General features: G+C 36.2%; 1 protein-coding gene and 1 non-coding gene across 2 annotated transcripts in view; both read right to left on the bottom strand.

Moving 5' to 3' along the window:
- Positions 1–13,372, bottom strand: part of NOC3L (NOC3 like DNA replication regulator) — a 27,860-nt gene extending 14,488 nt beyond the window's left edge. Inside the window, exons 1-10 of the mRNA XM_015599997.2 lie at positions 13,229–13,372; positions 11,953–12,160; positions 8,606–8,741; positions 7,705–7,862; positions 7,078–7,131; positions 5,768–5,898; positions 3,983–4,144; positions 3,699–3,792; positions 1,105–1,280; positions 574–702 (exon numbers count right to left, since the gene is read on the bottom strand). Of these exons, the coding sequence (XP_015455483.1) occupies positions 574–702; positions 1,105–1,280; positions 3,699–3,792; positions 3,983–4,144; positions 5,768–5,898; positions 7,078–7,131; positions 7,705–7,862; positions 8,606–8,741; positions 11,953–12,160; positions 13,229–13,237 (1,257 nt within the window). The 5' untranslated portion in view covers positions 13,238–13,372. The remainder of the gene's footprint in view (positions 1–573; positions 703–1,104; positions 1,281–3,698; positions 3,793–3,982; positions 4,145–5,767; positions 5,899–7,077; positions 7,132–7,704; positions 7,863–8,605; positions 8,742–11,952; positions 12,161–13,228) is intronic.
- On the bottom strand, positions 6,202–6,320 carry LOC112474182. The gene has a single exon (XR_003044300.1). It is a non-coding gene; the product is annotated as a 5S ribosomal RNA (ribosomal RNA).
- Positions 13,373–14,024: the final 652 nt, after the last annotated feature.

Raw genomic sequence — 14,024 nt, 5'->3', positions numbered from 1 at the left:
TGATAAAATGTTTTTGGAGAAAAATTTGGCATTCTCTCTCAAGTTTTTAAATGTGTATTCCATTGGATCCAGTACCTACACCTTAGAAATTTACCTCACAAAATACTCACACAAGCATGAAAAAATAATATGGCCAAAATGTTCTCTTCCATGCTGACTACAATAGCAAAAATCTACAAACAACTCGGTTGTCCATCAAGTAGGAAGCTATATATTCACATAATGGAACACTAAGGTAGATATTCAAAAGAATGGGATAGCCCTATACTTAAGTCCACAATACATAAAATGAAAAGATCCAGAATAATTCCCACAACATAAAACTATTTTTATTTTAAAATAAATCTATATCTGCATAGAAAACCATCTAGGATACAAATCAAACTGTAAAGAGAAAAATATCAGTTTAACAATCAAAAGCATATGACTAAATAGAAGTTTACATCTGGAGAACTGAGTATTTTCCCTTTCTACTTTGTACACTTCTATAAGAATAAATTCCTCATGACAACTAAAAATTAACTTAATAATTTAAAAACAAATACAATGCAAAGTAAAAAAAGACAAGCTTACCTCTGGCCTAACGTCATAATTTCTGCCCTTCACAAAACCAGAAATCACTTTAATTACACCAAGAGAAGCTTGGCCTAATTTATCTTGTTTAAAGAGTTTCTTTACCGCCTCACAACACATTTCAGATATCTGAAAAATAAAATGTTACACTAAACCAGTGTTTCTCAAACTTAGCACTACCGACATTTGGGACCAGATGATTCTTTGTTGTGGGGGGCTGTCCTGTGCATTGTAGGACATTTAGAAGCCTCGCCTTTACCACCTAGATGCCAGTGGTAACACACCCCCACCACTATAGTAGTAACAATAAAAAACGTCTGTAAACACAGCCTACTGTTCCCTGCAGGACAAAATTGCCCCCTGTTCAAAACAATGCACTAAACTTACAGTCAAATAATTTTCTTAAAGAGACAATGTTTAACAAATTAACAAATTTATTTTAGATTTTAACAATAAATAACAGCTCCAAAGGAATTTTCTGTTTTTAAGTTTCTGTTAAGCACAAAGCCACGATCATTAAGAGTAACCCACCGATTTTGACACATCATTCATGAGAGGGACAATCAATACAATGATGTTGTTGTGGAAATTGAAATGAGGTAGTGCCACCAACAGCTCACACAGGCTCTTCACAGCCACTTCTGCCAGTCCTTTATATGCCTTTAACGAAACTACATTACTTTTCTTCAGCTTCCTTTGCTTCCAGTCTAGTCAAAAGATAATTGTAACTAGTTATTTTACTCGTTGGTCAATACTTCAACTAATTATCTTTCTGTTACAGTAATGTGATAATATGAAAACTCAACACACCATGCAAATTCTTCAATAGTATAGATACAAGGAGTTGTATCTATACTTAAACAAGAACGAAGGTTATCATTAAAATTTTTCTATACCATTCACCCTCTGACTCTAACCACAATTACCAGAATCTTGGTTTTCTGTATGTTTTAAGAGCTAAATCATTAGATTAAAAGGAGGAAGGAGGGGAGAGGGAGCTGGATACCTCTAAGGAGTCCTTGCACTGCGCTCTACCAAGGCTGTCCCCAAAACACTCAACTATAAGTCAAGAGCCTGGATTCAAATCCTAGTCACCCACTAACTGGCTGGTGAATATGAGGAAATCCTAAACTCTCTGAGCCCCAGACTATTTCATGTTTCAAAAATCCCAAGAATCCAAAACATTTTTCCTGCTGATGCTCACTGTGGTATCTTCACCCAGAAGGTCCAAAAGAAATTAAAATTCTCCTTCAAAATAATTGATGATTCATAATACCTCTTTTCTAGAAATTTCTACATATACAATGTTACTGTAACATGGCATGTTGAATATGAGAATATGAAAATATGCTAGTCTCTCCACAGCAGGTTCAACATCTCCTTCTACAATAAAGCCAGAGGTGAGAAAGATAATATGGATAGTACCTTTATTTTAAAACCTGCTTCTGATACATATAATATTTCCCTAAACAGACTGTGTTCACCATAAATAAGAACCATATATTCTAGTTACTTAAACCTGACAAGACATAATTGACAGATGAATGGGTAAACAAAACGTGGTATATATACATACAATGGAATATTGTTTGATCTTAGAAAGGAAATTCTGACATATGCTACAACAAGGCTGAATCTTGAAGATCTCATGCTAAATAAAATAAGGAAGTCACAAAAGGACAAATATTATGATTCCATTTATATGAGATTCCTGGATAGTCAAATTCATAGAGACAGAAAGTAGAACGATGGCTGCCAAGTGCTGGAGGGCCGGGAGAGGTAATGGGGAGTTAATGTTTAATAAGCACAGAATTTTGGTTGGGGAAGATGAAAAAGTTCCAGAGATGGAAGGTGGCGATGGTTGTACAACAATGTGAATTTACTTAATGTCACATAATTATTCACTTAAAAATAGTTAAAATTATAAAGTTTATGTTATTTATATTTTACCATGATTTATTTTAAAACTTGGAGAGTTCATAGTGGTTCAATTCACTTAGAAAAGATCTGCACCTGCATGGTCCAATACAGACGCCACTGGCACACGTGGCAACTGAGCACCTGAAATGTGACTAGTCCAAGTTCATGTGTGCTAGACGTATAAAATACACACCAGATTTTGAACTTAGTACAAAAAACTGTAAACTATCTCACTAATTTTAAAAATTGATTATATGTTAAAACGATAAATTAGACATATATAATTTACTGCTAAAATTAATTTTCTTCCTTTTTACTTTTTTCTGAGAGTGGCTACATTTTTTTAAATAACTTGTATGTCTCATTATATTTCTAGTGATAGTGTTGGTCTACACAAAGCTCCTAGGACTTATCCCTGGGAGAATAAATGCTAGCAAGTTCCAACTGAGATATCGGAACTTAGAAGCAATACCCATGCCACACACCCACCACTTCCATGCGCTACCACCTCCATGCCTTTATTGGGCCAATAGGATTCAGTAGACCTGTTCCAGCTGAGAAGGCAACAAGGTGATCCTTTGGCCCAACACTAAGCAAAGGAGCCCACCGAGTTAGTGAAAGCACCTAGCCTAGGAAACTGAACCCCTTCCCCAATCATGTCTAAATTTTTCCTATAGCCTTCCTTTTCTGAACAAAGAAAAAGAGAACAAGGGTTTGACAGAAGAGTTTCTCAGCCTGAATAACTGCCTTGTAAGCTATCTTCAAAGCACTTGTGACAAGCCATCCTTCTCCCCTGACTACTCCCTCCAAAAATAGAATTCCAACCATTCATAAATTTAAGAAACATACAACTAAGAACTAGGTAGCAACAATACTAATAACTGGTAAAACATAGTGCCTAATACAGGCTAGGCATAGTTCTAAGTGCTTTACATCTATAAATTCACTTACTTCTTACACAACAATCTAATGAGGTAAGTACTATTATTCCCATTTTAGAGAGAGAAAAACTGAGACAAAGAGAGATTAAGTGACGTACCTAACACATATGTGTTAATGGGTAGTTAGACTATCCTGGGAAATCTAACTCTAGACTCCGCTCCTGACCATACATTATGACAGTCAACACACAGCACAGAATATAGAATTCACCTTCCTGACCAAAGCTAAGTATGTTACATGCTTTTATGGTATGTTTAATATACCTTTAACCATTTGCTCCAGATTTTCCAAATAAAATTTATACTGGCTAACCAGGCCTTCTTCAAATTCTCTTAACTTTTGGGTTTCTTTACGGATCTGAAAAGACCAAAAAATCAATCACTTTTCAACATCAAAATACTGAAATTCAAAACTTAGTGCAAAATAGGAATACCCAGTATATACAGTCATGTAAAAACAACCAAACAAAAAAAACTCTATTATTTCTCCCATCTCTAGCTCTCCAAAATTTTCAGCTTATTTTGTATAGTAATTATGTTTCGCATACCTTGGTAGACTTTTCTGCCTCTGTTAGAGGCCGGATTTTATATGAAGGAGTAATGTCTTTAAACAACTCCATCAGAGAAACTGTCACCAGCTTTCGAACAGTAACAGCCACATCAGGATCCTGTTCCATCAGCATGGAACGTAATTCTTTCAATTTTTTAATCTGTTAAAGAAATAACTTATAAGGCTAGAAAATCACAGCAAAACAATTATGAGCAAAAGCACTATAGGTGAAATTCACACAATGACTCATAGAGTCTAGTCAAGCCATTCACAACTCCAGACACAGCCCCTGTTACCAACAGGTAAATCGCTAAAGTTATAAATTAATAAAAATTTTGTTAAATTAGTAGAAAAGATATAGACTTAAAAAACAGCTTAAATTTGTTAATATACCTATTTTTAGAAAATTTTTTTAATTGGGTTTTCTTAAAGCATGTGTAGCCTATTTCCCTAAAAAGACTTACTGACACATATTAATGCTATATATTCCAATCAAAATATAATCACATGTATATAAATTAATCAGGAATTAATATAATGTATCCACATTAACTTTAGCTTCAAAGTTACTCATACAAAGATCATTTGTATGATACAATGCAGAAGTAGAAAATTGGCTTAAACTAACGTGCTTGCTTTGATGAGCTACTATTGCCTGCTGGAACAGTATCTTGAGAAGCAACATTAGTTGATTAGCAATGTTTGTCATAACAGGGAGAGAACAAGTATGTCACCACCTATTTGCTGTCCTTAACTTATATGAAATGAGCATGAGGCTCCAGAGTAGAAGACCTGGGTTTCAATACAGTGGCTGTTAAAATCTGAAACAAATCACTTGAGTTTTTAAAGGCTCAATTTTTCAGCTGTAAAATGAGATCAGTAGCTCTAGTCTTTGTGGTTTTATAATGATTAAGTGCAATAATACAGGTGAGAAATATTCCAAATTCCCCTCCCCAATTCTGCTCCAGATCTTCCCCTCACTTTGTTAGAAAAGGACAAATGCCGCTCCAAAGCATATCCACACGAAATTTCTTCTATAAATGTAAACAATCTATTTTATTGTTCAGTAAACAAATATTTGTCATAGTAGGATGCTCGGGACACAAAGTTAACAAAAATAACAGTATGACTCTATATGACTTCATGTATACTACTATCATTTAAGCCTCACAACAGTTTTAAAACAGGTCCCATCTCTTTTTAGGAATGAAGAAAACGAGCCTCCGGTAAAAATCTTACCTAAAGTCTAACAAATAGTATGTAGCAAAGCCAAGACTAAATCTCAAGTTTCTTGAGTCCACATTATAATCATCACCACCTTCACTATTGTACGCACGGCACTATAATTCATTGTTACTCTCTAGCCTATTTCACTTAAAATATTTTCCACTTGCAAGTATTCCGGACTAATCTCACCGACTATTGTGTAGCACATTCCTTACTAAAAACTCTACAGATCAGTCAAGCAAATTTACAAGTAGGTTCCTCCTCCCTAGTATAATTAATTTTATAGACTTATCACTTTTAGAGTTACAACATTAAGCCCAATATCTTCATTTAAAGACTCAGCATTTAAGAGACTTTTCTTAGATTATAGAAGAAATTATGTTCAGAAGTAGAATTACGCTAAGGTTCTATCTACTCTCTTATTCTAACTCAGTTACAGTATTTTGCTAATGCTTTTCTTTTTTGTGTATACTTATAATTAACAAGAGAATCTTAAAATATTAGACATTTGGACCACATCTAATGTAAAGAACCTAAAGAAATTAATACTACTTACATTGCTTTCTGGATCTGATAATATGGTAGATGCCAAGGCTGAAATATGCAATTTCTTCTCCTGAAGTTTCTTCTTTCTCTCAAGTAAATGTTCTTCTATGGTCAGCTCTCGAATGGGATCTTCAACGATCTCTAAAACAGATTAGGTTTTCTCTCTTAAACATTCCTTTATTTACAAGTATCCAAGAACCATAATTCATATAATCTTCTCAATAATCATGAGACATGTACTATGAACAACCCCATTTTACAGATAAGGAAACTGAGGCAAAGAGAAGGTAACTGCCTAGGCTCATAAAACTGGCAGAAATGGGATTTAAACCCAGGCAGTCTGACTCTAGAGTTCATATTCTTAACTACTAGGCTAATAAACCCACAATAATTCATATTAATTAAGGGAAAGCTGTTGTGATTTTTTTTTTTTTTTTTTTTTAACACCTACAGCACCCGGTCTTCCTAGGTGATCTCCCATCCAAGTACTAACCAGGTCCAACCCTGCTTAGCTTCCGAGATCAGATGAGATCGGGCATGTTCGGGGTGGCATGGCCGTAGACTCTGATTGTTTTTTTAAGTACAGAATATTCTGTTTTCAATTCTATACAGTCCTTTGAACTACACAAAACATCAGTGCTTTGAATTATACAAAATGTTTACCTTAAGAAATTCCCAGGGAACTAGATTTAATAAGCACACAAGCATAATCTGCAATAAGCCTATGAAGGATGACTGAAAACTAAAATAGTTGACCTATAACCTAATTTACACTATTAATGAGGTTTCCTACGCAGAAGTAAAATTCAACCAGTTTGTTCTTTCAGAAATTCCAAAGCACACAGTTTCAAACAATAAAATATGTTCTTTCAATTTAATGTTGATCAGAACTGTGCCATCTAGAAAACCACATTTAATGATCTAAAACACACATACAAAGTACAACTGCTCTAAGAACCAAAATGATTTCATAGCACAGAATCATTTTTGTAATTTAAGCTAAACAGGTATAATAGTTATTTGTAGGCAGATCCTTCACTTACGATTTAAAAGAATTCAAAATAGTAACAATACACAAGACCTTCATGCATGCCTACACATTACAAATATAAGTACATGAATTTTTCCATAATAAAAAGCAACAAATTGCACAATGTAGAAGTTTCAAAATGTAAGAAAATGTTCCAAATGACCTTGAAATGACCAGTATTCCAAAATGCACATTCCGATTTTATCTAAAATTAACTCACATTTACTATTATGCAAAAAATGTTAATTCTCAATTAACAATTTAGTACCTATAAAGATGTATCCCATTACCTTGCTCAAGTTCCGGCTCTTCTTGATCCTCTTCATCTTGATTAGAGTCAATAACTGAAAAATGTGTATATCAAAAAATGAGACAATATATTTAAGTGGAGAAACTACAAAGGAAAGCAGGGAAGTGATTAACATAAAACTCAGGAAAGTGGTTACTGAGGAGGGAGCAATTAGTGATTCAGGAGAGCACAAGGGACGTTTCTGGGTGCTGGAAGTATTTGTTCCTTGCCCAAATGGTGGTTTTAAGGGTGTGTTTTTTATAACAAACCATATAATTTCATATCTTTGATTTCTAAACTTTTCTGTGTTTTATTTCACAAAAGGCACATGTAAGAAAAAAGGCCTAACAAAAGAAAACTAATATGCTGTAATTTTAGAAACAACAAAATTTGGTGAAATACCCTGAAAAAAAAAATCACCTAAACCCTGTAGTTTCAGTTGTGCTCGCAGTACAACAGACACCTGAGATAATCAACAGTATTTCTCGCCAAAATCATCAAGCTTGCCAGATGACTATTTGTTGCTATCCCTGTTTCATAGATATGGGTAAAAGTCAAAATAAAATTCAATTTGTAAAAGATATTATTAAGGACCTTAAATTTTAATACACAGGCTGATCAGATTCACCTGGCTTCTCCCTCGTCTGTGGGATTATGCCACTTTTGTCTTTGATAGGAAGCAAGTGAATCAATTCCTTCTCTGGTGCATACTGCAGAGTTCTTGGTATTTTTTCATATTTATCTATAACATGCTCATGCTTTCGTTTCTTGGCATGGACAGGCTCACTGCAGAAAACAAAATTAATTTTCAGTTTTAATATAACAAAAAGGAACCTAGAGATCTTCATTTTTAAAACACAGAAAAATAAACCACTAGCCAGACCTTCAATATATACATAGATAATAGCACCTGGACGCAGTACACAGCAGGCACTCAAATAGTAAATGAATAAATGAATTGTATAGTCTGCCACAAAGACTCAAACTATGGCTAATAGCTTTCTCTTTAGATGCAAAATAAATGTGAAAGTAACAGCAGAATCTTTTTGAAGAGTATTCCACAGAACCAAGGGTGACATGCTATTTTGGGTGCTCAAAAACCTTCAGAGCATAGCATGAATTTAGGAGTTAAAAACATCTAAGTTTAAACTTTAGATCCACTACTTGAGATTGTGGGGGAATATCAGTTTCCTCTCCATAAATGGAAATAATATCTACCTAATAGGGTAACTGAGGTCATAGCCATAAAGAATTCAGGACTGTTCCACCAATTCCTGAAACAAAGAACAGCATTCTTCCCCATTCACTCTACTTCACTATTCAAACTCAAAAGAAATAAAGATGTACACTAAATAAAATCAGCTTGTTTTATTCATGAACTTCTTTTATTTAGGAAATAAATAATAGGGTTTACTCTTTGTAAACACTGTGTTCAGAGCTGAAGTCTTGCACTAACCACCTAAGTAAAATTCAAAACCAAGTTTTTAACACTGAAAAGATGTAAGTAAATAATCTAAATGAAGTATTACCTAGAAGAAAGATCTCTGGTTAGAAAAGATGCTCTTTGGCCTAAATCCTTCATTAACTGTAAGTCATCTTCATCCAACATATCTAAAGGAAGGGCTTCTTCTTCTTCTTCCTCTTCTTTCCTCTCAATCCTTTTACCTGTTCCACAAAAAAGAAAAAAAATCAAAAACAAGTATCAGAGACGGAGAACTCTGCATTTTTGTATCTACAATAGGAAAAGCTTATGTTTCTAATACCTCAACCCAGTGTTTCTAAATTAGAGCACAACTTGCACGTTGGACAGGACAATGCTTTGTTGTACCAGGGTTTCCTGAGCTAGGGTTTCCTGAGCTAGGCAAAATGCTAGCATCTCTGACTCCCGAAATCTAAATGCCAGGAGCACTCCCAGGTCACTGTAACGATCAAAAAGCAAACGTCTCCATACAACCTACACTATCTTTCAGAGCATTTGAGAACCAATGACTTTGCCCCTGAGCTCCATCTGACCTTCAATGATGTTCATTTTCATTCCACCCAGCCACCCCTCCAAGGGCCACATCCCAAACTTTGGTGCTCACCCCACTCTCTGCCCACAACCTTTTGTCCTTCCAGCTCTCATCTAGTTACTTCTGCTGCACTTCTTTAACCAAACAGATTTTCAATCCTTTGACCACTTTACCTTCTATCTACTAATGTGTTCTATCTTCATTCCCTCGTTTAGATTGTATGGTTATCACTTCGACCACCCTCTTGCCGATATCCTCAACTACTTTCCCTCTACAGTTTAGACATACGCTTCCAGAAAAACCCCAACCATGGATTATTCTACCTTCTCTCTCTGTCCCTTGCTCTTTCTGTCTCCTTTTTTTAATAAAAAAAAAAAAAAGAATGCCAACTAAGTGTCAAACACTGTCCTAAGTGCTGAGGATTCAACCATGAACAAGACAATCTTAGCATCTTCCCTAACAGAACTTATAATTCTCCCTGACTCCAACAATACTTATAAATAGTGCTACATAAATGTACACACTGCACAGAATAGAACACCAATCTACTTTAAATGAGCCTGCCATTTCTCAAAACCGACCAGCAATTATTTTCCTGGTCAACTTTCTCTCTGCCCTAGGGTGCCTTTTCAAATACTGCATCTATCATCACACTTCTAATCCCATCATCCACCTCACTTCATAATCATGAGAGGACTTAGCTTCCCAAGTCACTGAGAAAAGAAAAGCTATAAGGTAGAAAGAAACACCTTCAATTTCTCACACTGAATTTAACAGCATTTGTATGCATTTTCCTTTTCCCTTCTCATAACATTGAAAGAGATACCTCTCCTCTTGTGCTCTGGATCTCAAAAACTCTTGCTTCTCTTGCCTTGTTCTATCATTTAAGCCTTCTTTCCCCTGTATCTTCAACCTCTTCAATCTACTGACTTCTTCATATTAGCATTTTAAGATGGTCACGTCATTTTCCAGTGGGCAATTTGCCAGTATCTTGACAAAATTTAAATTTAAATTCTCCTTTCGGTGAACTTTTCTACTCACATTTCAAGGTATGACTCTATTACTGGTTAAATAAACTTCCATTCAAGACAAAAATAGGTAGCTGCTAAAAAATGTGAAGTAGGAAGTGATAATAATCATATCATTTGCTGCACAGACCTTATGTATTATGAGAAAATAGCTCTACATCTGTCTTAATAGCTGTATAGTATTCCAACATCTATATACAATATAACATTTATTTTAACAATTCTTTGTTGGACATTTTGATTATTTTCAGGTTTTGGTGGTGGTGGTAGCTTTTCTTTTGTTTTGTTTTGTTTTTTTGCGATTTTAACAGTGTTGCAATGAACATGCTTGGGCATATATATTCTTAGCAAATTTTTTCAAATACAATCATAGAATTCCTAGCAGTAGTATTGCTGGGTCAAAGTAAAGTGCATTTCTTTTTTTTTTTTTATTCCTTCCTGTCACGGTTTACATGTTTATTAGTTTATTATATTGCCTTTTTAATTCAAAGATGTAAGCATATCAGACATGCAGTGATAGCCTATAATTGCAAGTGGATGAAAGCTTCAATGCACACTATTTTTCACGTTTTAATTAACCATTTTGTAGACTCTCATATTAGAACGTAGTTTCCTTCTTTCTTGAAACTCTCTTCTTTTGATTTCTAACACACTGCACAATTCTGGCTTTCTTCCTAATTCTCTGGTACCTCAAGTTTTTTTCCTCCACTCATTTCTTAAATGCTGGGGTTCCTTAAAATTCTGTTCTACAGGTGCCGTACGCATTTTAAAAAAAAATTCTGTTCTAGATTCTGTAATTCTCATACAACACAGTCTCCACAGTGATCTTACTCAAGTCTAAGGCTTCAATTACCATCTGCATGCTGATAATTCGCAAAATTATTCTCTAACCCAGATCTTTCACTAAAATTATATAGCTATATACAAACACCTGATGGACTGCAACATGTAAGAATGAAATCTTTTGCTTATTTTTAATATATAATTATTAACATCATGCTTTTTAAATTCTGCTGAAATTTAGATGGAAGAGATCTTTAAAGGTATGTAACACAACCATCACATTTTTTTGCAGATTAAATTCCTGCAGATTAAGTGACAGTCTAAGGCCACGTTACTATTAAGTAACAAAATCAAGAAAAAAGCCCAAGTTTCCGGACTTCCAGTCCAATGACTTTTTATATGTTGCCAAGAGATCAAATAAATAGGTCAGCATTAAGGAAATGAGATGGACGTGGGAAGACTGAATAGTCAGATCCAGTTAAATATGACTACTTTAAAAGTACCTGTAACATTGTAAAGAACTGGTCTGACTCTAAATGGTCTTATTTCTTAACTGTTTTGAATATTGAGAGTTCTTGGATAGTTTTACAAAATAACCCTGACAATTACAGCTCAATTTCACTCCAAGTTTCCAAGTGAAAAGAAAGCCAGACCTTTAGAATACTAAATGAATTGTGGCAACACTGTGAAGAACGCACCAGAGAAAAGCAATGTTCTTACCTTAGCAAACTGCCAGTGAATGGGAAAGTGGAAGCCCTGGCATTCTGCCCAACATTTATTTACAGGGCTATTCTGAGTTTGTATTCCCAAGTACAGTATCTTCAGATCTGCTTTCTAGACGAACTAAAAGCAGAAGCTAGCCCTTCCTCACAATGATTACTGTACTGAAATGTTTTCTCATATTGACTATAATAAAGTATATAGAACTACTATCCTTAGCTACTCTCAGGAAGATCTGAGAACAAGAGTGATTACTAGAAAGCAGTTATTTCATGAAGAACATTTTGGAACAAATCAATGGAAATTACAGCATGTGAATACTTTCATAATTACCTGGTTGTTTTTCCTTTGGATCCTCCAGTGAAATGGGTTTCTTAGATACAGCATCTTTTACAGCTTGCCTTAGTTTCCTCTGTTCTTTTCGGTACTTCTTGATAGTGCTTTGTTGTTTAAATTGCTTATTTTTTAGCTTGTTTTCAAGTTTGACTTTACTAGTTTTTATCAACTTCCGAAAGCTTGGGACCTGTTTTTTGTTTCTTCTCTGTAAAACAACAGTAGGAATGAGGCACACCCAGAAATGTATATTACTTTCAAAACCAGAGTAAAGAGAATTGATTATAAATTTCACTACACCAATTCCACCACTGTAATGTTTCACAGCCACGGATCTTGCATTTAAGAGCTAAAACCAAACTAAGGCATTAACTAAAGAATGGCACTAGAGCATCAGTTATCCAACCCAGGATCGTCTTGTGACCAAAATCCACAGCTGCTCAAAAGGGTCTAAGACACTACCCACCCCCCGCCTCCCCCCAAAAAAGTTAAGAACCATTCATCTAGTGGTAAATGGTTATTCAAGGCTTGCTTATCATCTACAGTTTAGCATACTCAGAGCAAAACGCTAGCTATCTTTAACGATAACAACTGACATTTCTATATTGTCTTACCGTTTACAAAGTGTTCCAGAATAACTTAACAGCCTAGTTAAGCAGTGATTGCCGTTATCCTACATCACTGATGAAGCTAAGGCTTTGAGAGATTATGTTGACTTGTCAAAGACCTTTAAACTAAGAAAGACAAAACTGAATGCCGGTCTTTGAATTCCAACTCTCTTGCTGGTGACCTCTCATTCAAATATCCAAATCCTAGGAGTAGCTCTAATTTTCTGTAAGAATTGGAACAGATCACTTGCTTTTCCTATCTCCTTACCCTTTAGGGAGAAAAACTGACTCGTCTCGGGTCCCATAACTAATACTATAAACTAATTGAGAAAAGGACTCTGTTTCTCATTTGTAAAAAAAAGGGGTTCGAAAAATGGTCTTGAAGAATCCTTCAATGTCTGACATCCTAGGGATGCAAGACTCGGTGCTTGCCTGGTGCTTGCCTCATCGTACCTCATGAAGCCGAGTGCGAGCATAGTGGACAATGAAGAAAGAGCCAGTTCTAAGGGCCAGGAAGTGGACAGCGCACAGAGCCAAGAGGCAGCTCTGAATCTAGGCCACCGCCCCCTAAACAAAGGCGACAACCCGCCCGACAGCTATACCAGGAAGCGACTCTATCAGCCAAAGGGGCCCTAAACCGCGAGGGCTGGGCTTCTGCGGACGCTTACCGCCTTCATCCTTCAAATGGGAAAGGAGTCTCTGCGCGACAAGTTCACGAGGGGAAAGGGTAACCCAGGAATCCGAAGGGGGCGACACACGTGCCGCAACCTCGACACTGCGCAAGACGGAAGCTGCCGCTAGTCCCGCCCCATTCTCCGCCGCCGGAAATGGGGGCGGGACTTCCGTAGATGGGCTTGGGCGCGCGACCTCTATCGGTGACAGTCCCGCAGCACTGGGCGGGTGTCCCCGCGGTGTGCACATTCGTGGGCGCCCACGGTGCTTAGAATGGCGTAGGCTAATGCGTGTGGCCGGGGACGGTGCTTTACAAGGTCTCTTAATCTTTGACTCTTCCTGGATTTCTTTGGAAGTGTTTAGGAAATCGGGATCCTCCTCTCAGAATGAAGGGACCTAATTTTTTTTTAATCACCGTCCTGCATTTTGTGCCTCTCCTCAAGTAGCTTATCTCATCTTTGTTATAGATACTGATTTTGTAGTCTGTTTTCCATCCGTAAGGTCTCGAGGGCAAAGGAAAGCTTATTCCTTTCGTGTAATGCCCGACCCTCGCCTGGCCCAAGACGGGCTCTCTGGGCGTGTTTGTGGAATGCTGAATGATTTCCCATGACCTGCCGGCACTCAAAAGTCTGTGATTCTGTTTTATTTTGAAACAGTTTTTGCCTTAATAACCATTGTCTGATGTAGAGTTACATATTAGTGAAATTTATCTGCATTTCTATATTTTACAAATCTCTCAATTTCTGGATCCCACTTCAAAGACCAAGAATCCCATTCTGCCTGGAATTCTTT

The sequence above is a fragment of the Pteropus alecto genome, unplaced genomic scaffold (assembly GCF_000325575.1).
Source record: "Pteropus alecto unplaced genomic scaffold, ASM32557v1 scaffold88, whole genome shotgun sequence".
In the NCBI taxonomy this organism is placed as follows: Eukaryota; Metazoa; Chordata; class Mammalia; order Chiroptera; family Pteropodidae; genus Pteropus; species Pteropus alecto.
This window is presented reverse-complemented; position numbering and strand designations above follow the sequence as displayed.